A 27,613-nucleotide genomic window follows, 5' to 3' on the forward strand; every position below is an offset into this window, starting at 1 on the left:
TGCAGGACTAATCTGCACCCTGGTCCTGCCCATGGTGTTTGTGCAAGTCCACCATGCCAAGCAAAGGTTTGCGTCACATCACGAACCGCCGAGGGTGATAGGACAAGAGGAAATGGCCTCAAGTTGCACCAGGGGAGGTTTAGATTGGATATTAGGAAAAAATTATTCCCAGAAAGGGTTGTCGGGCATTGGAACAGGCTGCCCAGGGCAGTGGTGGAGTCACCATCCCTGGAGGGGTTTAAAAGGCGTTTAGACGAGGTTCTCAGGGACATGGGTTAGTGCTGGAGTTGGGTTAGGTTCTGGTTGGACTCGATGATCCTGAGGGTCTCTTCCAACCAAAATGGTTCTATGAGGCACCGGCGCTCTAAATACCTGGCTGGGGAAAAACAAGGTATTTTGGCTTGAAACCCCCAGCTAGGTGAATTATTTGCAACAGTTCCCTGAGCAAGTAAGCGACGTGTTAGGCCGCAAAGGTGCTCCAGGAACAAAGAGCTGCTATTTTTCAAAGCTCACTTTTAATATATAAAATCAAGTAGCTGGCGTAGGGTGCAGAAAATAACTGTTTAAAAAATTATTTACTGTCTAGACCCTTTGTTCCAGTGCTGATTCTGTTCAGTGCACAGGACTTTTTGTTCTCGTTTCCTGACCGCAGATATGTTAACGCTGTGGAAAGCTGCTTTTATGTAATGGACCTCAACCTCAAAGGCGGAAATCTATTTGGTTATTTTACAGGACTATGTATTAAGTTATGCTATGGAAGAAACAGTTTGTGGGTTTTCATATACTTATTTGCATTTTCACAAGAGTAAGACCATTTGGGAGATAAGACCCTATCATAGGTAGAGCTGAGATCCCCTTGATGTAAGAAATTTCTGTTGAGTAACACGTATTAGATCTTTCCTCCTGTTTCGTGATGCCCATGGTGACCTCAGTCACTAGAAAAGGCTGAAGTAGCCCTAAATAAATAGTAGTTATTGGACACAAACAGGCAATCTCAAGTTGTCACATATCCACTTAAAAACAAAACAAAACAAACCCCACCAAACAACCAAACCAAACCAAACCCCCAGAATTACAGTGATATAACACAACCTTAAATACTAATTTTCTTTTTGCCAGTGAATGATACTTGTTAGGAAATCTTTTTAATGACTGCATCCAAATGGAAAACCCCTCCAGGAGTTCTGATACCTGTGTACGGTGGGTGAAGCCCAGGGCATGCTGCTAGCAAGACTTTATTCTTTAGCTGCAGTGTTTCTTTTCTGGTCATTTAGTAGAGCAAATAATGGCAGTGAAAATTAATTCCCTGACTTGCCTTTTCTTTTTTCCTTCACTCGCTAATGTACAGTGTTTATGGCATAAGCTGCAAATGAAGGTAGATTGTTACAAGAATGGAAACATTCTCCCTCCTGACTCTGGAACTGGCTTTATGTTTATCCATCATTTGCTCACCGTAAGGGGAGAAACTCTCCTGGTTTTGAAGGTTTAGTTTTGGAGATGCTTAAATTATGACATATTTAATATCTTGCCTTTCCAAGAACTGGAGCTCTGCCCTAAAATTAAATCGCCTGGCAAAAATGCTGTGAAATTTTGCAAGACACTAACAAGAATGGACATTGATGTGGCTTTTGCTTTATCTATCTGACACTATGCCACATGCAATTACTTGAAAAGAGGCCCGTGAAATAAACACTAGTGTTGGCTCTGAGAGAATACTTATTCTGAAAGATGCTTTGAATGGTTTCTGGGTAGAACGTGGCTTACAGAAGGGTTACATATGCCCTTACTGTAGCTCGATACGGAAATACCTCCCCCCACATGACTCTCTCTGCTTTCTTTTATTATTTTATTTTGCATTCTTTTATTCCATGCAAGTTATTGGACCACTGCTATTTTAATGCAAAACCTAAACACCATTTAAAAAAGCTGACTGATACCACAGGTTTGCAGGAGGAGTGGGAACAAGGTCAGCACTCGGCATTTCTTGTCTTCTGTTCCTCTGTTGTTATACCAGAAAGCCCTTGCAAAAAGGCATGTATTTCCCACATTCATGGGGTTTTGTCATCATTCTCATACCTGGCTTTTTCTAGTATCCTATATACGTTTTCAGCTAACATGTATTTTGATACTGGACAAAATACACCACGTGGTGTGTACAAGCTTGCTTCTTTACTGCGCTTTTTTCTTGGGCTGTTTTTGCCCTCTGTTTCCCTTGCAACCCACTTCCAGGGTTATTTGGATTAATCTTCCTATAGACAATTAATTAAACACATTGTGGGTTTTCAGGACACGGGACTCTGAGTTGGTCAGGCTCACGTTCCACTGTTTGTTCATTCTCGCAGTGTTGAAACCCCTTGTCCAAAGCTTGACAGTAGAGCATTCGTGTGATGCAAACATCACCCTTCTTAAAATGCATGTGACTCCTGGTTGCATTAGTTTTCAACATGAAAAACTTTCGTTTTTGCCATAAGTATTCATCAGGTGGAGGAGGAGTTTAAGAGGTATAAAAGGTTAAAGCTAGAGTTAGAAGGTAGGCTTGTCACTAATAACAGTACAAGTGTTTTGACATCAAAATGTGCTTGACCTGAACCTGACCTACGAGTGTCACTTGGGAAGTCTGAGAAAGCTGCTTATGCAGAACTTGGCAAATACATAAGATTTATCATTCCTCCTTCAGTTTTCTAGTGCCAACTCTGAAAAGCAGATGGGAGCTCTCTTCCATAGCATGTTCATTTTCTTGAATTTCTATATATTTTTTTTTGGTCTCTTCAAGACATGTATTTTCTAGGTAATGCATCTTGGGTTGTCATTGTACAGGCTGCCCAGGGCAGTGGTGGCGTCACCATCCCTGGAGGGGTTTAAAAGGCCTTTAGACGAGGTTCTTAGGGACATGGGTTAGTGCTGGAGTTTGGTTAGGTTATGGTTGGACTCGATGATCCTGAGGGTCTCTTCCAACTGAAATGATTCTATGAATATCCTAGTGAGTAACAGAATATTCTTAGGGCTAGTTGTGGGTACTGTACAGCCACTTTGTAGGAGGTGTACTTCTGAAAAGGTAGATAGCTATATTTATAAAGATGGATGAAGATAACTGGAATTGAACTGTTTCTCAGTCTAGAAGAGCATAAAGTAAAATGTTGAGGAATTAATTTCGAATCATGAATTTGAAGAAGTTTAGCACTTAAAAAAAGCAGGCATGAAGCACAAAGGGTGTCCAAGACCTGTCAGAAATTTTACCCAGAGGCCAACACAATCCCCTCCGTTAGAGCGATGGCTTCGAGCTTTTCCCTTGGGAAGCTTCTCTCTAGGACAGGCTCCTGGCATGTAGACTACTAGAGGCGGTCAAAAATCACAGGTGGTTTTAGAGCTGGGTTTATCCTTTAGGATTCGCTTTGCAAGCAGCACGCCTCAGCATTTATACATTTTTCTATCCTCCTTCTGCCTGGAGGACACCCTTTTTGCTTGTCTTGCATCCAGTTTTGCTTGTTAAGTAGCCTCCTCTGAGTAAAAAGAGCTGCTGGCTCAGCAGGATTTTCTTGTTTATGATATTATTTATATGATTTACGATTTATATGTCCCAGACGGAGGCAGCAAAGAGGTGCTAGACTTGCAAAGTGATTTGACAAGTGGTGATGAGTCTTTTGGATGGAGAAGGAAGAAACCTCCTTTTTTTAGGACCAACAGTGTTTTGAGGAATTCTTAAAGTTGTAACGGGACTCTGGCCTGCGGCGGGTTTGATGGGTTACGTGTCAAATGTACTCAACAGTACAGAAGGAGATTTCTGCGACACTGAAGCTGCAGACATGCGCTTTTTCCATAGTAGAAGCCAGTCCTAAACTACCTTGTCTTCAACTACTGAGCCTGCTGCTTAGTGTCAGAGGGCGTCTTCCTATCCTTTTGCTTTCCGTCTGCAACAGCGCTTTTATGCAGTATATCTCTGCTGCCTCAAAATCTGTGGTTAAAACGACTTCTAAGTCTTGAATCTTTTTTTATCCCTTACCCAGATTCTAAATATATCAGTTATTAACCCTGTAAATCTAGAGACAGAAAAACTCAAGGGTACGAACTGGGCATTTTAGCCTCCCGGCGCGTTCAAGTTCTTGCACGTCGTATGGCCAAGGCGACGTTGTGGGTGTGCAGTACTTGTGAAGTAAAAATGGCTCAAGGATTTTTACTTTACGAGCTTGGCACAATGTATAATTCTGTGAGTGACCCCACTGAAATATACATGATACGCATGTGCTGTAAATTTGTTTTTCTTCAATAGAGCAACGAAAACAAGGCTTCTAATGTGTTAACTGATAGGCTTCCAGACTGCACAAAATACGTGTTTGGAATCATTTTGACTGTATTTTGCAATACTGTTGAGTTCTTTTCCCGGTTTTGTGATCCTCTTGGTTTGCAAATGACCTTCATTAGCAATTACTCCTCTACTTTAAAGACTTTCAATGGAAATATTTGTTTTCAGCTTCCCAAATGCAAATATCCATTATACGAATACTGTTACACTGCATAAAAAATTTGCTATGATAACTTGCTCATTCTTGAACAGCCTCTGGGAGTGAGAAATGAAAAATTTTCTTGCTCGCAATGTAATTAGTGGCTACTTACACCCTACGTTAATTGTGATTAAGTGCAGTTTTCATCATGCATGTTCTTAAATAGGTAAAAGAGTTCTGCTAAGCCTTAAAATTTAAAAGCAGCTGTAGACTGCTCTAAAGAGGCAATATAAAATATTGTGCATGTTGTTTAATGAATAAAGAAACTTATAGCTCTTTTAAAATGCTTAATCATTTGGGGGCGCAGTGGCCCATAGAAGAAAATTGCTTATAATTAAGTGACTTTTAGATTGATGACTTTTATTAAGATCTACAAGTATCATCTGACTATATGCATATTTGCCTACTCTCCAAGAAAAAAAAAAGTATTGAAAAAGTCTGGGGTCGTACCAAATTTAGAGATCTGCTTCAACCTGTATCATGCCAACACTTAATTATTTTAATAGAAATCGTGAAGTTGTCTCTGTTGACTTCTGGCGGAAATTTCTTAGTTGCCCGGTTCTCAAAAACCAGCTTGAAAATGTACCTTCCCCAGCATTGTGATGGGTGAGGGGTGACGACCGAGCAGCGAGTGCTGCTCAGTTGTAGCAGGTTGCAGGTTTGCTTCGCAAACGCTGTTGTTCTAGCAAGAAATACAATTTATTTTTTTTTCCTCTGTTGTTTCTGAACAGTGATTCCCTGGAGCCTGCCCAGCCTGCTGCTCTTACAGCTGTATCAGCGAGGAGCGTGCCTGCCCACCACGGAAATTTGGAGATGAGACCTGGTCCCACCTTGACCACGTCCCCCAAGCCACCGGGACCCCCGGGTGCTGCCAAATACTCGGGCTGGCAGCCCCCAAACCAAGCAGGTAACTGTCCTTGTTTGCTTAAAGCCTTGGGATAGCTCAGGAAAATATAATTCCACGGTGGGTGTAAAAAATCCAACAGGTTTCGAGTGGCTATTGGTGTCTTTTGAGTACCGGTCTGTTTAGAGAAGGAAAAAAAAACCGAACCAAAACGCAACAGAATCAGCAGTTTTAGTAAACTAGTAGGCATTTGTAAGCAGCCTCAGCGATGTAATTGGTTTCACAAGTATGGAATCAAGATGCCGCTGATCGCTGTTGAAAACATATATACCAATGAAAAAAATATATACGTATACGCCTCACCGTTTCAAATTGGTGATTCTCAGGTGACTTTAAATTCAATAGAGTGTATTCCATGCTCTCTCAGGGGTGGAAATATCAACAGACTTGTTTTCCAAGTGATCGTTTCTGAAGTAGATGTTAATTAAAAAAAAAAAGGACTAGAACATTAGTGTGGTTATGTATTTGACATTTGTAGGTTCTACTTGAGCAGGGGGCTAAAGTATTGCATACCTTTGTGGTATGGGGATTGATTTAGAGATGGGTTCTTGCAAGGCCAATTTTCATAGCTACTACCTTTGAGTGTAGTTTGATTCTTACCCCTGTAAGCCCACACCGAAGCGTCTTATATCTGGAAGGCTCGACATTTTCTTTATGAACATTCCTATGTTATATCTGTATTAAAACATGCAGTATGTGTAACTGTGTGCCAATATTTTAGTAATAGTGCATGCACTAATTTGGGTTAATATCTTAATTTGTTTCTTAAACTGAATCAGTCTTTGGTGCTGAACTAAACTCGAGTAATAATTGCAAAGAATCTGAAAATCTGCAAAGGAAATCTGTATCACTAATTAAGCTTTAGCTGCTTATTTTTCTTATAAGAATGAGATCAATATTCCTGATTCTCTTTCTGACAGGATCCAAGATGCTAAATAGATTTTGGCAGTTGGGGTTTTCTGCTGTTAAGGGTTTTCCTTCTTTAAAAGTATATCCAGTCCAGACAAGGAACTACAGAGGCCCTGGCATAAAAATAAAGATAAAAATAAAACATGTGGTGTTAATGCTGAGTGGTTTATAATGGCTTTGGCACATCTGGCTGAATTACTGCTGTGCCCAGTAACAAATACATGTATTTTGTTTTGGACATGCAGTTCTGCTAGGGAGCCTCAAGATGGCAATACACTGTCATTTCTATTCTTGCCTGTCAAATATCCAGTATATTCTTAAGGACAAGGTAAGACTTATTTAATTTTAGAACAGGTTAATTCTAGCATCGTTTTACTTCTTTAAGTGTCATTATAGAAAACAAAACAACAAACAACAACAACACCCCCCCCCCCCCCCTTTAAAGTTACAATTTGGTAGCATGTATACTTAAGGCAAATATTTGTGGGAATGCGATAATCCTGCATTTTTTGTCAGTGACCGATTGTGCTTCAAGTCTGAGGTAACTCTCTGTCTCACTAAGTGATAAATTTATTTCACTTGCACAAAAACCACCTGCAGCTTGGGCTTTCAGTCATACCCCCCTCATTTTCATTTTTCACTGCTAAATCCTACTAGCGTGCTTTAGAATTAATAAAAGTCTAATGTTTCAAATAGAGAAAGATTTAGAGGGATGAATTAAATTACACTTGATTCCATACTTCAAAAATCTGTGCGCATACTCTTGGAGAACATTAAAATCTCTTTTGGTTTTTTTTCCACATCAGAGGTACCGAGTAGGTAGGCGAAGGGGAAAGAAGGACAGATAATTTTTGGGTTTTGTGTTCCAAAACACCTTACAAAAGTAGCAGATGGGGGAGGCGTAAGTGTGGTTACAACAGAGGTGGGATCGCCACGTTTTTCTCAGGCCTATATTTTACAAAAGAAAAAATACTCAAGGTTTTGCTGTACCTGAGCTTGCTCAAAAAGGCTGAAACCAGCAGCCCGGCAGGTGAAACTGTTTCAATAGTTGAGATAAAACTGACTAATTTTATAATTTTTTTTTTTTTCTTCAAATGTTGAAGAGAAAGACAGACTGTAGCTGTTTCAGGGCATGTTTGGGCTTCAGTCATTAATTCTGCTGTGTGTCTGCGGTCTGTGAGCATAACGTTTTCTTTAAAGTCAAATTGCCAGTGCTCCACAGGCCAAACAAAATTTGGCTTCTTAGGTCATAGCCCTAACAACATTTTAAACAAACAAAAACCCCTCCTTTTGAGTCTGATTGATTTCATAGTTGAAGTCTGGCTTACGAAATCATTAGAAGGAAGGCATAATCTTATATAAATGTGTATATCGGTATGATATTAGTATCAGAAAGTTATTTGGAGTGCAGTTTTGTAGCTCTAATAGCACTCACCCTTCTAATGAATATTGTATATAACACCAAGTTGTTTCCCTAGCAAAGCTGACGTGCCACGGGATTTTGTTTGAGTCTGGGGAAGCTGTAATCTGGTGTTTGATGGTTTGGCATGAATGTTACCAGTGATTTTATTTATTAAGATGTCTGACTAGACAGATAAGTCAGATAGGGTCTTTTAGTTTATTAGCCGGAATCTTCCTTTTGGAGGGGCACCCACAAACACAACTGTGCTGGTCACCTGCTGGGAAGGTGACAGAGGTTTTAACCCATCTCTGATATTACAGGATTCCCCAGTGGTTTGGTAGAGGAGATGAGGAATGGCTGCCTCACGCTTTCTTTGAAGGCGTGGGTTAGAAGCTGGATAGATAATCAAGATAAAAAAGATCTTTGGTGCATTGGGTGCACCAGGAATTGAAGATGGGGGGCAGGTGGGGTGTCCGCACTGTGGAGCCTGGCACCTGCCTGGACCGAGGTTTCCAAATAACGCGTTTGCTCTCAGCCCCTCTTGTCTGTATTGTCAATTTTTTTTTAGTTGTCAAAATAACTCAAATTACATCTATTACTGTGTGTTAAGCGTAGAGGCTAGAATTTACAATAGTTCCCACTTGATTTTTATCAAACGATGATGTTCTGTTCACCCACCAGAGGGAGAAGCTTTTTACAAGGTGATATTCAATTAAAAAAAAAAAAAAACGCTCACAACATCTCAGCTACATCGCAGTGATGATATTTCGCTGTTTGATAGCTGACTATTACCCTACACTCACGTAGCGTTGCTCACCCCCAAGGCATTTTCCAGTGTGCAAGCACACGTTGCACGCACAGGAATGGTTTTCACCCTCCGCCTCCACGCAGTCGCTTCTTGGGTGAACCGTAACAGCTGCTCGTCAGCACGCTGTGACACTCCACGGCATCTTAAAAGGAAGTGAATAGCACCGTGCCTAATTGAGACTGCCGGGATAATTTAAGAAAGTATAATTACCCAATAAATGCAGTTACACAAGCTGGAATTTGGCCGGGAGACGAGCTGTTCTCGTGGAAAGCGCAGCGGGATCTGTGATGGTCAGAAGCGGTCAGGACGTGCAACGCCACGTTTCTGATGTGGAATTGTCTCCTCTTTCCTGGCATCTTCCAAACGCTGTTTGGTGCAGTGGGGAGAGTTGGAGGGTTTGGTGCTTGGAAAGGAGGGTTTCATTGCGACCGGTGACCTTAATTCTTCCTAAGCTTGGTAGCTGAGTTACAAGGATGACATGGAGAGAGTTTGCAATAGAAGCGTCCAAAGCCTGCAGCTTTAAGTGACCAGTTAGATGCATGTGCCAATTTTCTTATTCCCAGGGTCTCTCGCAGCCTAATACCACCGGGATATATAATCCCCTTCCAGTAGAGCTGCTCGGCAATTTCAGCATATTCTGCAATACCCACAACTGTCAGTTGCCTAAACCCGAGCCAGAACATGTGTTAAGCACATGGTCCCTTCAGCAGAGGGAAGAGACTTGGAAGCTGACTGTAAGCACAAAAAAATTACTCCCCAGGCAACTTTGTTTGAAAAATTCTGCTAGTTCCTTGCAGTTGTTTCTGTGTGTTTGGTAGACTTGCATTTACCATCTCTGGAGTTATCCTTAGCATACTGTCTTGCTGCATTTTTTTTCTATATGCCATTCCCTCAATGATATTAGACCTTTAAAAGCAGAAGAAAATACAAGACTCGTCCTAGGTGTGATTTGACATCCTGTCCTGCATATACTGACAGTTTGGTTCTTAGTCTCCTTCCACGCCGCTTATTCTGTAGAAGTTTGTTAAGGAAAACGGAGCAAAACCCAGACCACACCAGAATGGCCATAAGGTCAAACAGTATGAAGCTGGGGAGAGGGGGGAAGGCACCGAGATTTATTGTGCGATCACAAAATGCTCGTCCTGCCAGTAAGTCCTTGCTAAAGGTCCGTAAAGGGATGGACTGCGGCACTTTCTGTCCTTGTCGCCTTAGTTTTTCTGTGTTTCCTTTGTAATTATCCCAGCCCCTATCTCAGTTCTGTTGACCTTATGGGCCACCCTGACTTGAGTAAGTGACGTTGATGGCCCATCAGCTTTGGAAATACTTTTACGTGGAAAAGGCAACCGAACTATTGTGTCAGCATCACCTTGTTCGTAAAGTTCTGCAGTTTTCTTTTTAGGGCACTCTCATCCCAATTTGTTTCCTTTGTAGAACAGGGAGGTAAAGACAGGACTAATTATTATAGGAGTTCAAGGAGCTTCGTGCCCATTGAAGACCACAGTCTGAACTCTAGGGAAGAAACTGGAGTAACACTACAAGTTGTTGAGGCAAATCCTTACATCGTTGTTAAGGCCTCTGCTAGAAACAGTGCCAAAAATGTAAACAGTTGCAGTATTTTTCATTGAAAAAAAATTGTTCAAGATTGCTCCTCCACGATGCAGTCACTATTCATCAAACCAGAAAGCCTTGTCCATAAAAGTGGTATGATTGACAGGTTAAAACACAAAAGCTTCCTGATCCCGGTGTATGGACTGTTATTCTTATTAATTTTCCATCTAATCTAAGTGATTATATCGTCATGTGACAGCAAACTACAAGAATTTATTCTTACAAGTTAGGTAATGTGAAGTCACTTAGCCAAGCAAAACCCATTGTGAAACCTTAGTCATTTATAAGTGTCAACCTTAATTTGATGGTAGTATAAATCTGTAACTCCCGCAGACATGATGAAAAAATGAGTATGTTTCTAAAACTCAAATGTTGCTGTTTAAGAAGGAGCGGATCATAGAAGTGATGCAGAGAGGTACCACCTACTTGTTGGAGGCAGAATGACCTGGTGTATCTCACTGCAAGATCTACTGAACAGAAACTCAGCTTTCTGTTAAGAATTTTCCTGTGATTTGATGTTGCTAAATCCATGTGGCTATTGCACCAAGCTGTGCACTTAAACTAATCGCATACACAAATCGGATAGATGCATGTTCCATTCTCTAGTCATTTAAACAGAGGTGAAGAGATTATTTGTGGTGATTTCACACCCATCGAGTGGGAACATTCACTGACTTTCAAAATTAGATGCTTGTCGTCTTTGGTTTGTTAAAAAGCAACTAGCCTGTTGATGGACCGACTCGCCAGATCAGTTCCCCTTCATTCACTAGTGCCAGCATCCAAGAATTATGCGTAATATTTGTTCAACAAACGAAAAGTCAGTGTTCCTCTGCTAAAGTTAAGGGGCAGATAATCTGCGTGAGAGCGAGACTGGACAGTCGTGATCTCCTCATGTGTAGTCAAGCTGTCGAGGTTAGAACAGGAGCTAAAAGCAAAACGTTATCTGCAGAAAGCCACCAAATGGGTTTCTAAATTGTCGCTCCAGAGCAATGAAACTCTCTTGTACAGGGCTCCATTTATCTTTCTCCTCGAGGCGTGTTTTCGGTAAAAGCTGTGCCAGTTGTGCCAAATTTGTGCCGGTATGTGATGTAACGAATCACAAGGAGACGGGCTGAGCGAGCCAAACCCACCATACTCATTTTAATTAAGATGCTTTACAGCTGGAGCCTTTCCAGTTGAAAGGCTGGTCGCTAGCGCAGGAACTGGCCCCCCCAGTTGCAGGGCTTGTTGAAATCGGGCCGGGGTGGCACCTGTCGTGATTTTCCATGGGGCGCATACCGGCCTTCGAAGGCATTTAAAGACATGATAATGGTTTAATCCTTCCTGTTCTGCCTTTAATCAGTGGCGGGGGGTGCAGCTCTGACTGCCCTTCTGAGACTCCGTAGGGAACAAAAGGAGAATTGCTGAACTCAGGGGCTTGGGGGTTGTTTTTTGTGGTTGGTTGGTTGGTTTTGTTTGGTTTATGTGTGTTGGGTTTTTTCTTCCTCTCCCCTCTTGCTTGCCCTGTAGCTTTCTCCGTTGAATTGTGCGATTTCACGCGGGGCTGGGAGTGGATGAGGTGTTATATATGGCTAATGTAATGAGCTGACAGCCCAGCTTTGCAGACACGTTGCTTCATCCGGCCATCTGTTTGGTTTGGAGGGACGGAATAGGAAGATTTCTTACTGTACAGATATATTAAGAAAAGTCAGAAAATTGGACGTATGAAACTTTATATTTTCCATCTATAATACAGTAGTTTGATAGCAGCATATAAATCACTGAGTTAGAACACTTTAGAATGAAGTTCTGGCACTCCCAGCGCTTAAAGTAGCATTGTTATTTATAGATATTACATGAAGTCTGATGTTATGTTTAAGTGAGCGTTAAACAGTTCAGGCTGTTGTATTGTTGCTACGCACCGGAGAACCTCTGTCAAAGTGACTTTGGCACCGCCACGTATCTGCCTTTCTCCCTTTGTCTTCCAAACCTTTTGCCAGTGTTTGCAGTTATCCATGTGCTCAGCGATGGAACAGCCTATTGTTAGTCTAACGAGGGCAAAGTCACACTGGGATTTTTGAAAAAAAAAAAAGAAAAAAAGCCAGTTCTTTACCTTGCCTAAAACTTTGTTAAATATTAAACTAGCCGTACCAAGGAGTTTAATGAAAGCAAACACTGAGGGTTTGCTAAACTTAAACCTAATAAAGTAGAAAGTTAATAGTCGGGTACAGAGTGGTTTTGGTTATAGAAAAGCCAGCTATGACAATACACCAGTGCAAATCAACAGTGCTTTAGAAGGTTTAATTAAAGAGAGGGGGAAGGTGAAGTGAAGCCTGCAAAACTCCGAAATTTGGCCATGGAGACCTTTTCATGACTTAGAGAGAAATCAAACCTCTCTGGCAGTCAGGGCAGAATAGCTCTTGATGAGGTGTATAATTCTTGCAATGACGTATTTATTATAATTTATAGTTCTTCAGCGCATCTACGGAAGTTGCTGTGCTGTCCCATTTCAAGCAAAAAAGGTGGCGCCCAGGAAATATGTGGTGAGATTGTGTCGGGAGGCAGCTGGAGTGGTTTCCCTTCCCTTCCCACCCCCATGCCGTCATCATTCCCAATTAAAAATGTGGGTGCACCTTGCCAGATCTTGGGTACCAAGGCACCTCCCCAGCACTCTTTGAGACCAGAGCATGATCCAAAATCACGTGTGTAAAATCTAAAAAGCAAAGTATAAAGCACAAACCACAGGAGAGCTCACACTGATTGCCAAGAGTTTGAGAGGTCTTTGCTTAGGTTGAGTGTAATAATTTGTGCCTACGCTATTATTACTGGTGTGCCCCGGTGAAAGCTTCTCATTGCAAGAAAAAACACCTGCGTAAGTTTTCTGGGCCTGATGTGTTTTTCTTTACATGGTGTGGTTGTGTTTCAATGTCAAAGATTTCCAGGGGAATAGGGAAGAGGAAGGAGTGGAGGAGAATGCAGGAACTCTGAGAGTGTTCCCTTCCTCTCTGCTTGCAGAAAAAAGATCTTATCCGGTAGAAGACTGTTAAACTTGCTGTTTAAGTCAAAGGGATAGTTGGGAAATATCAGTATTCATTCTAGACAAGTAAACAGACGTAATACTTGAAATTCTGTAGCTACAAGAGGTGGAATATTGTTGGAAAAAAAAATACTGAGAATTCATATAGATTTTAAGTAAGGAACTAATAGTGTGGTGCTGTGGTTTGTAGTGGTGGTTTTTGTTTTGTTTTTAATAAAAAAAATCAACCAACCAACCCAAAATGCCAACACCAACAAAAGGAATGCTCTGTGGGTTGCAGTGGAAGTAATGAGCCTTTGGTAAAATGACCGGACTGTTAAAGGCATGTTGGTGGCCTCTGGAAAGACACAAGTGGGCAATAAAAGGCGTCCTCCGGCTGGTGTTCAAATGGGAATGAGGCAAATAAAAGACTGAGGCAAATCAAGCGGCGAGAAAGGGAGAATGATCTATGGTAAAAATAAAATAAAAAAATAAATAAAAAAATCTAGTAGAACAACTGTAGATGGTTTACAAAGAAATCAGTATAACAAATGTGGTGGAATAGCTATTACTGTACTTTACTGATGTAATTTCTTTGCTAAGAGTATGGATCTAAAGGCAATGGAAGCAGACGGATGCCTCTTCTTTAGGATGAACGATCTGAACTGAAAGAAACTTGAGTCCCCTTCAAAACAGGAATCAAGGAAAACAACTGTGCAAGACCTACAAGGTCTTGATGTGAATACCCGCAAAGAGAAAAATACCCTTGAGAGAATGGTGTGGGGACAAATTGTGAGCATGGGCAGGAGCTTCCTGGCTTTACACCGGCCTCAGGAGATGATGGAAGAAGAGAGCGTTTAATAAAATGCTTTATGGTCTTGCTTTTCAAGCATCTTTGACCAGAAGGCAACCTTTTCTGTTTCAGTTCTCAGCTGCTGATGGCATTTGCAGTGATCAATTAGATATTGTTCCCGTCACAGCAGACCAAATAGTGACATAAATTTACAAATGACAGTCAAAACCCCTGCTAGAACTTAGTTCTTGTCCAGTTCCCCAAAATATTCTGGAAAAATCTAGAAGCATCTGAAGGCTTGGGGGTTGGTTGTTATTCCCCTTATTCTGTTTGCGTTGTGGCTGTGATCCCATGGGAGCCCCATGTCTGCTGGGGGTCTGGGTGTTGAACTTGAGTTCACCGATTTCGGTGGGAGTGGAGTGGGTCCATTTGCCTTTGCTGGTCCGCAACACTAAATGCCCAGTTGTTCCTGCTTGGGCCACAGCTCTTGCTCAATACAGAACTAATTTGCGCGGTTCATTAAAAAAAAGAGAGTTTCTGTTTTAACATAGGGTCATTAGTAGACCAAAGTTATTTCCCAAAATGACGGTCTAGCTCCTTCCTTCCTTTTTCAGTGCTTTGAATAACCCAGAAATGAGTGATCCGTCTAACAGCTCTGCAGAGAAACTTTACGTACACAGATTCTGCTCCTGGCCAGCAGTAACTTTCAAGCTGGGTAGTGTTCAGAAAAGTATAATTCATAAAAAAAGTATTAACGAAAGCTGTAATGAGACCAAAGAAAAGGGAATAATTTTGATGTTCGTAGTTCCGTTTTTCCTTTATGCAAGCAGATGGACTTTTTTTAAAAAAACTATGCAGTGCAAAGAAGCCAGCTGATCTGTCTGAATGGACTTTGGGATTCAGCAAATAACTCAAACAGAAATTAGCAATGTACTAGAAGTGGCGCTGCCATTCAGTTTATGGACAAAACAGCCTTCAAACAGGTTTGGTTTTAGTGTGTATTTTTGTCTTCTCACAAAATGGGACCTGAAAATTAGAAAGCCATGTGTGATGACAGAGGAGGAAAGTGCTATTCATCAAAACCACTTTTGTTAATGTCTTCAAAGCTTTTCTGCCACCTTTGCAATTTTCATCTGTTCCTATGTTTTCAGTTTAGCAGGCATTTAAAATCTAAAATGAACTACAGTAGCAGAGTGACTTGTGCAAGATCGAGTGCGTCTATTCCTAAATGCTTTCTACTCAGGAATGCTGAATGTTTCTAGAATCAAAATGTTACTTTTTTCAATATATTGTAAACTAATTAATCATACATTATACATAACCAACAGTCTTGCATTTAAAACAAACAAACAAACACCACTGATGAACTGGTATACTTTTTGCTACTTCAGATACTGGAAAGGATCCAAATATATGTCAGTCTTGAAATGACCTGATTGGAGAAAATTTGATGAACCAACCATTTAGACAAAAAAAGGTGTATGGCTGTATTGCTTCTTCATACAGAGCACGAGTAAGCAAAAGTAGGTATTGAGCTCGTATCTGTGGATTAATACCGAGCATAATTATAGTACAGAAGTATTGGTGTTAAAAAGGATTTCTCTTCCAGCTGTGTCGCCTTAGCCTACAAATACACATGAGTAGAGGGGGGGTGGTTTGTTAACTCGAGTTCACTGTAATGTTCAAATGTATTAAATTGTGTAGTGTGTGGCGATCTTACTTCTGTAAATAATGAGGGATTTGCATTTCTGTTAAATTTTCTGTGCATTCACTGTCACTTAAATTTATCTTCTCTGTTAATTAGTACGCCACTTCCATTTGAGCAGGGAGTGCGATATTTTACCTGGAAGGTATTTACAACTTTTCTGTAGGGCGGAGGCTGACGGGTGTTACCTTAAGGGAGATAATGATAAACAATTCTTCATCTTTTCCCTGGAAGATGGTATGAAAGATGAGAGAGGAAGACTAGCACAAAGATTAAACTAATTTTTTTGCAAAGCTAGGTATCGATGCCCGGGCCTTGTGTTGGAGAGCTGGATCCTTGCAAGAGAAGCATCATCCTCCATTGTCTGATGTCTCTGTCATCGCTCGGTTGTTTCTCTTTGACCTTCCACTCACGTCTTATTTTCGCTTTTTGATTTACAAGGTTTAGTCCGGCTGCACTAAAGCCAGGACACCAAGTAAAACACTCACAGTTTCTCTTGCCTGTGGTTACAAACAAAAGGCTATGGAAATGCGGGGGGTTTTTTAGCGTACTTGGAAAAAGAATTCTCCACTTGACGGGAATAACTGCTCCCATAAACTCGGGTTGCTGTAGCTCGTTTGTTACCAAAGTATGTGTATCAATAGAGGAGAAAGAAAAGCAGAGGACTGTTTGTTTCTTCATTACCCTTGGCAACAGTATCATCTGTGCCTTTCATTTTTGTAAATGGATTTTTCGTACTCCGCGAAAGCTTATGTCTGTTCTATGACTCTGAAAGTCTAAGCACGAATGGAAGTCTGTGGATGTATACATTTCCGAAAACATCAGGTTTTTATTTGTGTCACAACTGTTATAAAGAGGATGTGAATGTGACCTTTGGAGTTCTTCAGATTGGCAGTATCTAGTGATCTAGACCAGTGTTTAAATTCAATTTAGAAATAGGTTTTCCTTATACAGTACTGTATTTTAGGTTCCTGTACATGCCGTATGGAATGTGTGCTCTTGTTTAATCTGTTAGTAATGATGTATGATCTATTGCACTCACCGTAAAATGTTTTGAGTATGTATGTCATATGCTCCCATCTCTGGTCATACACTGATATTCTTGGCTTCAGCTTTTGTATCTAAAGCAAAATAATGCCTTCACAGGTTGTATGTTCTTTCGCCGAACTTCTCCAGTATGTTGAAATTTGTCTGCTAGAAGTTAGCCAAAACCATTTTGTGTTATTTCACAGACATTTCATAAAACAGATGGGACTTACTTGCTAGGGGAGGAGGGGAAAACAAGTGCTTTTTAGTTTGTTCCTTTAAGCAGGCAGGTACACAGTGGACAAAGACGTTAGGCAAATGTTGCTGGTTGCTTGTATTTCAAGATAATTTACTTGGTACTGAAAGACGCTCTTCTAAATGCTTTTGGCGCTCTTTCCCCAGCCCCTGCCAGTGGATGGACATCAAACAGTGTTAAACCACCCGGAACAACTGCCCCGAGCGAAAAACCTGCGACAGCACCCCAGCTAAATGAGCAAGACACGTTGGTTCAGAGGGCAGAGCATATTCCAGCAGGAAAGCGCACTCCCATGTGTGCGCACTGTAACCAAGTCATCAGGTTGGTATCTGTTCGCTGGGTATCCTCTTCGCTGCGTAAAAAAACCTGCCTGGATGGCCGGGCCCCAAGAGTCGTGGTGAATGGGGTTAAATCCAGCTGTCAGCCTATCACAAGTGTTCCCACTCCTGAGCAGCAGCCTCTCCTCTTGGCCCTTAAATCACTTGCTCCTACTCCCCACTTTGCCCCTTTGATCACCATTAAAAAGAAGATGAGCTGCTGGCCCTCTAAGTAGGGGACTGTGTGGGTCTGTGGAACAAACTTTGCTCCTTAGTGGATGCATGAGGAGAAAGCGTGAAGCCCTACTTGACAGTACTTAAGCCATTGTCACCCATTGTAAGTGACACCTCTTCATGAATAGTAACTGATACCCAAGTCTAACTCCTTTGTAATTTGCCGGCGGTGTTTAAATCCTTATATTTCTTCATATGTTAAATGCCACCTCAGTTATTAAAAGCAAGCATTGTTTCACTTGAGAATTAGCTGGCGTTTATTAATCGATGCCAAATATGCCTCACGTTCGCAGCATACAGTGGATCTGAAAGACTGCAATGGCATCTTGAATTCAAGTTTTAGCATAATTACAGATCATGCCCTTAGTGGTAGCATTACTTACGAAAAGGTAGGAGTAGGATCAAGTGACATGGCATTGTACATCTGTTTTGAAGCCAAAACGCATTGTGGAGTTGGTTACTTTACACTCAGGCATAGAATAACCATGGCTGGTTGAGCCAAAACCATTTCTTAGAGACATCTTATAACTTTTTAATATATCTTTAATTATTAATACAGTGATTGTCTGAAGATTCCAGTTTTTTCCAAAGCTTCATTAAGTAAGCTTTTCTTGCCATGTCTAAAAGAATCAAAGCTGGAGGAAAACTAAATTTCTTGCTTCCCTTCAGCATCTCCTATACAGAAACTGCATACTATGGCATTTTCAAGTCAGGAGGAAAAGAAACTTCCCAGAATGCAGACTGCAGTATGGTTAACTGTAAAGTGATTGGCCTTTTTAGCAGATGTGCAAATCCTTTTGATCTCTCTACCACCAAATTTCAGTTCTGGCTTGCTATCGTAATAAAAGCCACATGAGAAGCCGGATTATCAGTATACAGTGGATACATCATGACCATACTGATGAAGTTATATTTAGTTACAAGTGTAAAGATGGTGAAATTGCAATTATACTCCCTGTGCATTACTTACTTCTCCTTCCAATTTGCCAATGTATCATTGCTACATGCAGAACCCAGATATTTTAGGTGGCTGCTCAATTTATGTACCTGATGATCCTTTGGGCCCTAAGATTCTATAAATACTTTAGTAAATACGTCAGAATCCCTTTTAAAATGAAAAAAAAATAGTACTTTTTGCCTCCATCTGTGAGTTTGGTTTACGTAGTCTAGATGGCAATGTCAGAAATTTGTTCATAAATGGGTAGCATGTCAAAGTAGCCTGAGATAGAGGTGCATTCATAGCCAACTGTAGCCAGTTGAATCATCCCATATCTCTGGATGGAAGGAACACGTTTTTTTACCACCACCTTTAAAAATATGTCCTAGTTGACAGAGGCATGTAGGATTTTTTTTATTGTTGTGGGGTTTTTTCTTTGTTTTTGTCTTGGTTTGAAAGGGGAAGGAAGGAGGAAGCCATTGACACCCATCTTCCTAGCGTTTTATGCCCTAGCTGCTTCCCATTAGGTTGTGTGAGCCTGGGCGTGCAGCGCCCTTACTCAAATTGGGACTCGATCTCCTTTTCCAATTAATCCAGCAAATAAATACCTTTCATTACTGGAAGCTATCATTTCGATTGAAAAAAGTATGCAGAGACCAAGAACACCTCCAAGTTCTGAATATCATGTTTTAGTGTCTTTTCCATGGCAGGTGTTTATTTTCTTTTTCTTTCTTCCACGTGCGCTGGGGCGGCTTTTAAGTTGCTGGTATCATTAAGCTGCAGCGTCAGCTTGACATGTTTAAACTACGGCCCCGATTAAAAGTAAAATTGTGTTTAGAAAGCGTTCTTCTGGCCGTGCGTGCGCAGGGAGCCAGCCCGCTAATGGAACACCTCGGAGACATTGTGCAGGGCACGGCCGCAGCTGGCTGGGGACTTTGGGAAAGAAACTTGGTGGATGCGCTCTCGGGCTGTTCCCCATCCGTTTGGGTTCCCACGTGCTGTCCTGCATGGCTAATCTCAACATGTCAGAGCTGTAAACTCTGGAGAGCTTAAATGCGGCAGATGTTGTAAAAATTCCTTCCCCTCCCGTCGCTGGTGGACTTGCTTTCCATTGCAGAGCTAACGGGAGCGGGGGGCCAGAAACCCAATCCTGCCTGGAGCTGGGAGAGCCTCTTGGGTGTCAGCCCCTTGTTAATGAATCTGTTAAATTAGCCCGTGCTAACACGGCGCACTGAGAGCGCTTTGTTGCACATGAGGGCTTGTATTGTTTGATCAGTACATAACCGAAAGGGCATTGATGTAAAAAGGTGCTTGTAGAGCGGCAGGAGGGTATCGGGTTAGGTCGGTGTTTGCGCTGCTCAGGCGTCCGCTGGGAGCTGAGCTTGACCCCGGCTCCCTCCTTAAAGGGCTATGAGCTGCTCTCCAGCAGTTTTTCGCTGCTTTCTCTCCAATAATCGGGGGCAAATAGAAGAAACTCTTATGGATTAAATAGGTTCGTCATCTCTGAAAGTGTGCGAGTTGTCCTAAATGGATATTAGGAAAAAATTCTTCACTAAAAGGGCTGTCGGGCATTGGAACGGGCTGCCCAGGGCGGTGGTGGAGTCACCATCCCTGGAGGGGTTGAAAAGGCATTTAGACGAGGTTCTTAGGGACATGGTTTAGTGCTGGAGTTGGGTTATGGTTGAACTTGATGATCCTGAGGGTCTCTTCCAACTGAAATGATTCTGTGATTATCTTTGACTTCTCATCCTTTTGAAAATATGTAGCATTTCCAGAGAAAATGTAGAAGAGAAATGGAAGTAATTACTCCTACTCTCAATGAAGTTGCCCTGTGTCCCCTGCCTGTTTATATTCCCATCTTAGAGTCAGTATAACCATGGAAGCAAATGTTAAGGTTTCTTCTTCTCTACTGCTGTTCCTTTGTTCATGTGAAAATCTTATTCTGCAGAAAAGAATTCTTGTAGCTTATTCAATTTCTGAAAAAATGTTTAGCAACAGGATGGTGATATTAGTAGCTTGCTTTTTTTTTTTTTAGTGAAGTATTAGATCATTAAAAAGTGATGCATTACTGAAAGAATGGCATATTCATTTTCTTGCAAAAAAGGGAAATCTGGTGAACTTGAAACACAAAGTTCACCTGAAACCTAGATTCTGGAAGGTTGAGTGTTGGTGGGACCTTGGAGGTACCTCGTTACAGTAATTATGTTCATTAGAGAAATTAACATGCTGAATATGTTTTCAGATGAAAACAGATAAAATGGTATGTTCTTGTGATTTATGAATAACAAACTGAGAATTTTTTGTTGACTGAGAAAGGGGGGGAAGGTTTACCTTGTCTGTTAACCTTGTTGCATTAGCCAGACAAATGCAATTAAAAGTATCATTATTTTGTGTTTGCAAATTATAGAGGAGGCTCCGTATTCGAAGAAAATTATTCTGTTTTAACTAGCTTGTGAAGGAAAAAAAAACCCCAAACAAAACAAACAAACCCACCTCCCCCCCCCGCAAAAGATCCCCCAACTACAGAGATGGGTTATCCTGTAACAAACTTGTTGGGTAAGGACAGCGACTGAATTTTTGTCTTGCAAGAAACTGATGTTATCGGCTCTTAATGGAGTCTAGTCTGTTTGAACGTTCGTGGCCTCTTTACAAGTGAACGCTGAAAGAGGGCTGATCGTATCGCTGAGTCAAATATCTCTACGATAGATGGAAATAATTTGGATTGTAGGGAACATCCTTCTTCTCTCTAGCAGCCACTTCAGCACTGTATTTAATGTAGTTCTAAAAGAAGATTTCTGAAACACAAGGAAGCGAAGACAATTGGTATTTATTGTAGTCAGGTGTTTCTGGCAGATAGTTCAAGGGGAATAGATAGAGTCAACATGTAACACTTGCTTAGAGCCTGGAGGAGGAAAGGGGGATGAAGCCGTATGCGTTTGCGATCAGCTTTTGCAGGAGCCAACCCAGGGGCATTTGCTGACGAAATCTCTTCTTTCTGATCAGAGGACCCTTCCTGGTGGCTTTGGGGAAGTCGTGGCATCCAGAAGAGTTTAATTGTGCTCATTGCAAAACCTCCATGGCTTACATTGGATTCGTGGAGGAGAAAGGGGCGCTGTACTGCGAGGTCTGCTATGAGAAGTTCTTCGCCCCTGAGTGTTCCAAGTGCCAGAGGAAGATCCTTGGGGTAAGTGACCAGCAAGTGGCCTGGTTTTCAGTGTGAACAATAACCACAGTGTTCAGTGCTTCTCCGTAATGAAATTCCCTTTTATTTGCCCAGTTTGCGTTCTTCCAAACATACTCTGACATAGTTTTTCAGCTCCCATCACATAGAAAACATCTTTGGCTTTTCTAATGTTGAGCCTTTTCATTCTCTCTGAGAAAAGGAGCTGTAGTTTCCTTGGCTCTTCCAAGTTCAGCTCCTGTTTTCAAGAGGCTGCTCTGTAGCTGTCGTATTACTAGATTTTTCTTCAGCAAAATGCTTTTAATTGGCAGCTTTTTACAAAATCAGAAAGGGCGTGGGGGTGAGGGTGGAAATAATCATCCTTAGCAAAGCTGAGCACTGGGGAACACGCTAGTTGGCTACATGTGAAGTACTGCAGTATTCCAAATGGCAATGTAGATAGAGAGACACGTTATCCTACTTGGCACGAATATTGCTAATTTGAGCCTGGCAGCTGCCAGTCCGCTGCTTTGCTGCAGACAGCAATGTGTCTGGGCGCTTGTGTAACTGGGGTCACGCAGGGCTCTGGCAGCACAATTCTCGACTCACGTTTGGCACTTCAGCGTCTTCCAGAACACCACAGAGCAGTTGTAATTTTCTGTGCGATGTCTTCCGATTAACTCTTCCCAGACTTGAGGAGATGTCAGAGATGCTGCTTTTGTTATTTCAGGGGAACGTGACGGGTGAGATCCTAATTAAAACCGAAAAGGTGAACAAATTAGTTAGTAAATCTGCCCAACTCCACGCTGAACCTTCCAAAAAATGAAAGGTTGCTTGTGACAAATAAGGAGATGCACCATAAAATAAAGCACCTCATTAAGTTTAACATTGGCAGAAATGGTGTGCACAACCCATTTTCAAAGGAGCAGTAGGAAACAAAGTATTCTTGAAACAAATCAATTGTGGAGGCATGGTCACCACAACCTAGTCATCACATCAAAATAATGTGCTAATAACACTTTTTCTAATCCCCGCAGGAAGTAATAAATGCTTTGAAACAAACTTGGCACGTTTCCTGCTTCGTATGTGTGGCCTGTCATAACCCCATCCGCAATAATGTCTTCCACTTAGAAGACGGTGATCCCTACTGTGAGACGGGTAAGAAGCAACGCGACCAAATTTTGCTGCAGCTGTGTGGGAAAGCAGAGCTTAACAAGGTTGGAAAAAAAAATAATAATTCCTTTTTCTCGAGCTTCACTTCAGAAGATGTGTCCCAGCAAATTCATGGAACTTTTATATGCCAATTCAAAGCAGCAACAAATGCTGTAGACGCTTTTGAGTTCGCAGTGGAAGTTAGTGAGAATTTTTTCATCAGCTTCAGCAGGAGCAGAATTCTTGTCACTAGTTTTACTTGTTGCTCCTGTTAAGCCTTCAGATGTATGTGTCCGTTTTAGGGTGGCGTTCTGGTTGGCTTTAAAATAATCTGGACTTTGTGTAAATCTGCTTATTTACTAAACAAGCAAATGCCAGCGGAGTAATGTGTTTTGCTCTGAATAGCCTTATTCACAACTGGGAGGCAACTTCCAGGAGTAAGCAGTCTGCCCAGGAAGTTTTTAGCAGGATCAGTGATAACATCTGTTGAACATAAGCTTGGGATAAAAAAAAGTCAGGCTTTCAGGGGAAAAATAGAGTGAGATGGTTATAGCCCTTGAAAGCCTTGTGAGCAATATTACATGAGAGATGTGACTTAGATGTTCAGAGGGCTTCTGGTTTGGTTTTTAGCACTTCTAGCTAATTGTATCTTTTTTAATTAATATGAACGGTTTTTATTTATATTGGTTTCCTAGTTTGCTTGAAACTTTCTATGTACCCTTCTGGGCTAGGAAGGAGATAGCATTTGTAAAACAATTCCACAAACTGGAAAAGAAACAAAAGCGTATCAAAATGGTTTATTTTCATGCTGCACGCTGTTTGCATCTGTGTTAGAACCGTCAGTCGGACCTTTTCTGTGTTTTCCCTTCTACTATAAGGAGCATTGTCGTTAAACTAGAGGTGGAAGTGAATTGAGCAGGAAGAGATTTAGCATGAAATCCTGGTGACCTGTTTGGAGCTGAGATTTCCTCCTGGTTTGATCCCACAGTTGTTCGCAGCAGGTGCTAGGTACTGAAAGGGTGAGGAAATCAGGCAAAATTTATGCAAAATTTCTCTGTCAGAGTGGGTTTAATGAGGTGTTGGCAGATACAAAAGGACGCAGTAGGTTATTGCTAACTCAGTGACACGAGCAGGGTAACATGTTGCTCCTGTTGAATTCATGGAGCAGCAGAGGAAGTGGATCCATGAGCAGCATCCTCCAGTGTGACAACATGGTGAAATTTCATCCTGAAGCAATCTGAAGCCTCTAATCTTGAAACCATTCGATAATTCAAAAATAGTACTGGAGGAATCGATAATTCCCCTTTGGGTGGAAAGCTCCTGACCGGGTTTGTTCTGCTAATATTGAATTCTTGTTCCTGCCACCGAATGACCCGTATGTTGTGCGGTGCATTGATTTGTGCTACTGTTACGGCTCTTGTGCAGAAATGTGCACTTTTCTATACTGTGAGCAGGAAACACTGGGGTGAAATGTCAAGAATACTACACTTCTCGCAAAGTTTGTTTCTGAGGTGGAATGTTGCTAGCACAAGTTAATGTAGACACATTCTTTGAGGTGTTATTGGCAGTGATACGTTGTAATGGCTCTGGCTCTCTAACTAGATGTTAATTTGAGATATTTTCGTTCTTCAAACACTTTCAGTCCAGCTGGAGTTAACAGTCTATGACTAATTTTAAATAAATGAGGAGTAAATGTCATTGCCAACTTTCCTTCATCCTAGTGCAACGGAGGGTTCTAATTTTAAATCTGCATTTGAAATTATCACAGCATCAGCTATTAATATTAAGCGGGCTTAATCTGCGAAACACTCTGGTTTTGGATGTTGATGCTAAAATTAAATTAAAAGTGCACATGTCTACAACTTTGAACTCTTTTTTTCAAGTGCAGAGTTAGGAACCTACTTTTGAAAATGCCGTGTGCAGGGAGCATTGATATGCGACTATATGAGAAGTCTGCCTTGGAAGGTTTCTGTGGTATCGCAACTCAAGAATGCAAACACAAAAGAAGGCTGATGCCCTTCATTCTGCCTTATCTATTACCCTTTCTTCAGAAGAAAAGCCAATAAACTTATCAACACAGACCACAGGCTAACTTACAAAAGGCTTTAACTGCTGGCACCAGGAAAATATCACTAAAAGATTCTGTATGAAATCAAATGGCAAAATGCTGAAGCAGTGTGGTCGTGAAACTGTGTCCTTCAGGGGTTTTGGACAGAGGTGTTCTACCATTTGACATTTTTATTGTCTTGTCTTCTGCTTAAACACTTGCAAATTCATGCCAGTACATGGATTAATGGAGGCAATCGGTGAAGCTGTTTCTTGCCACTGGCAGCCTTTGCTTTTCCAGAGCAATTGCGTTCCCCATCCTGCTGAGATGCCTCCTAGGATGATGCTTTTTGAGGTCGTCATGCAAAACACTGCCTTACTAAACCAAACCAGGACTCTTCCCTTGCGCTTGACACGTGAAAAGTGTCCTTTGGCTCTGCTGCAGCAAGCACTAGAGCGTCAGCAGTTCTGTAAAATCTAGTAGAGAAATAAAATCTCCTTGTACCCTGCTTGCCACTCCTTATAAGTCTACTTGAAAACAACCCCTGACACCTAATTTCCTTGTCAGAGCCAGAGTGTTACTAGTAAGGATGGAGTCCAAAGCTTCATTGTGGTTGTCACTCTGTAGTTCATCTTATGAAGACGTGGTGTTGCGTGACATTACATATTTAGCATGGTAGCATGCTGATGCCAAATTCTCTCATGTTATAGCCTTGGTGCTGTTGTCTTCTGTGCGGGGGGAAAAAAAATAGCTTTTCCTCTCAGAATGGGGTGTTAAAGAGTTGAAATAAGTGGAAAAGACCAGACAACTTGGCGTGACATTGAGGTCTGCACAGGTGGGCAGCGGAGGGCTGCGGTGACTTGTAGCCCCTGAGATGGTCCTATGCACAGAGAAGCAAGTGTCAGACCCTGAGACCGTGGGGATGTGGGGGGAGTGTCAGTGCCTCCCACCCAACTTTATACATGTCTTTTATCCTGCTAGTCTGCCCTGCTCTCTGTTTTTGCAAGCTGTGTAGCCAGTGAGGAATACAAACAGTTCAGTGCCTTTGGTTTTGGTCCCTGCTCTCTGAGACTGCTGGAGGAGCTTTGCTGACACCTCCAGAGCCACCAAGTCAGTTTGGTGCCTACAAACGAAAGGTGCAAATACCCTTCAGTGATTCCGGTCACTAATAATCACCCTGACGCCCTACTGACCCTTTTTGTTAAATGCAATAATGATACTAGCTGAAGTCTCTGTTTTTTGCTTGTGTGGTTTTTGGTTTTGTTTTTTAAGGAGCCATGTAATAAACTCCAGTGACTTGATCCAAACGGCTGGAGTCTGTTTAGGAGAGAAGCCTAATGGTTGCATGATTTCGTGTGGTGCAGTGTGGGCCAAATACCGTGCTGGAATGTAGGCAGGAGTTAGTTACTCGCTGAGGAGGTTCGTTGTGTGAACAGTCTCACTTTTCTGCATGTGCTTCATCTTTAAAATCTGTTTGTGCTTGTTTGCAGATTACTATGCCCTCTTCGGTACTCTGTGCCATGGCTGTGAATTCCCCATTGAAGCTGGAGACAGGTTTCTTGAAGCTCTGGGCCACACTTGGCATGACACTTGCTTTGTATGCTCAGTAAGTCAAGCTGCTCTACATTTTAAACAAACCCGTGGCAGCAGTGCTTGTTCTAATCTGACCGATACGGGACTTAACGGCTACAACCTCTTTCAGTCCTCCGAGCCCAAACAAAAAGCACCTTCCCAGTTATTTGGAAGATGTGTTGCTATTGTGAGCCTTTGGTACCGGTCCGGAGGAGCTGGTCTGGGTTGCAGCCGCGTGTCCCAGCACTTAACCCTTGGCGTTTGCTTCCTCAGAGCAAGCGTTGAAGGCCGTACAGGAATGGGCTGTGTTGCTAAAGTAGCAAGAGTGCTTCTGATATAAAGAACACTGCAGCCAAAGTATGACCTGCTAATATTTCATGAGGAAAAAAAAAAAAAAGAAAAATCTCCAGTCCTCATGATGGGTAATTTTTTTTAAATGCTGAATCCAACTCTGCTCCCAGTTATGAACTTTTTGACTTAGAGAAAGGAAGGTTATGCTTACATCCACCGTTAGCATTACATCTAAAAGAGTATCCCTGGAAAAAAGGTAATAATTCTCATTCTTTGACTATATTTGTGCATAGTGCAATGCCGTGATTTGGCATTCTGAATAACATTTGGTGTAATTCATCCGTCTGAATTGGGGGATGTTTTCTTTTTTTATCCCGTTTCAGGTATGTAGTGACAGTTTGGAGGGTCAGACTTTCTTCTCCAAGAAGGACAAGCCACTGTGCAAGAAACATGCTCACTCTATCAACATCTGATGCTTGGAGCTCATCTTGTGTAACAAGTGTGCTGAGCAGAAAGAAAGGTTCAAATGTCCATGGTCAAGAATTGGTTAAAATTATTTTTATATGATTTTCTAGAATGAAAGTGAAATGTGGAAGTTTGTGGAGGGGCTTGTACACTAGTTTTTAGAGTGTTTATCAGTTAGGTTTTCGCTTCATAAAAAGATAGGAATCTGGAATTGCACCCAAGCCAAACAATTAGAGTGCCTTTAACTTTACACTTGGCACATTACTGTATTGGTTTCATGATTTTATTACCACACTTATATCTGTTTCAGTATGAGAAGTGAAACGTCTGTAAAAATAAATACCTGATATTAGAAGTCTTGGTTTTGCTGCTGTTCAAGAAACAGAAGGAGATTGACTTCAGTGATCCAGATCACTTTATTGTGCTGACGTTTTTTAAAGTGTGTCTAGAAGTATTGCAGCTAAAGTCCATTAAAAGGAACTCCAAGCAAAGATAAGGTTGCACGGACTATTTAGCTCAACAACTGATATTTT

General features: G+C 41.6%; 1 protein-coding gene across 1 annotated transcript in view; it reads left to right on the forward strand.

The window, feature by feature from the left end:
- The window catches only part of PDLIM5 (PDZ and LIM domain 5), a 106,023-nt gene extending 78,780 nt beyond the window's left edge, over positions 1–27,243 (forward strand). The window contains exons 15-20 of the mRNA XM_065633549.1: positions 5,231–5,406; positions 17,052–17,226; positions 21,397–21,577; positions 22,591–22,711; positions 26,243–26,358; positions 26,999–27,243. Coding sequence (XP_065489621.1) covers positions 5,231–5,406; positions 17,052–17,226; positions 21,397–21,577; positions 22,591–22,711; positions 26,243–26,358; positions 26,999–27,088 — 859 coding nt within the window. The 3' untranslated portion in view covers positions 27,089–27,243. The remainder of the gene's footprint in view (positions 1–5,230; positions 5,407–17,051; positions 17,227–21,396; positions 21,578–22,590; positions 22,712–26,242; positions 26,359–26,998) is intronic.
- The last annotated feature ends 370 nt before the right edge of the window (positions 27,244–27,613 follow it).

This window comes from Caloenas nicobarica, chromosome 4, assembly GCF_036013445.1.
Source record: "Caloenas nicobarica isolate bCalNic1 chromosome 4, bCalNic1.hap1, whole genome shotgun sequence".
Lineage (NCBI taxonomy): Eukaryota > Metazoa > Chordata > Aves > Columbiformes > Columbidae > Caloenas > Caloenas nicobarica.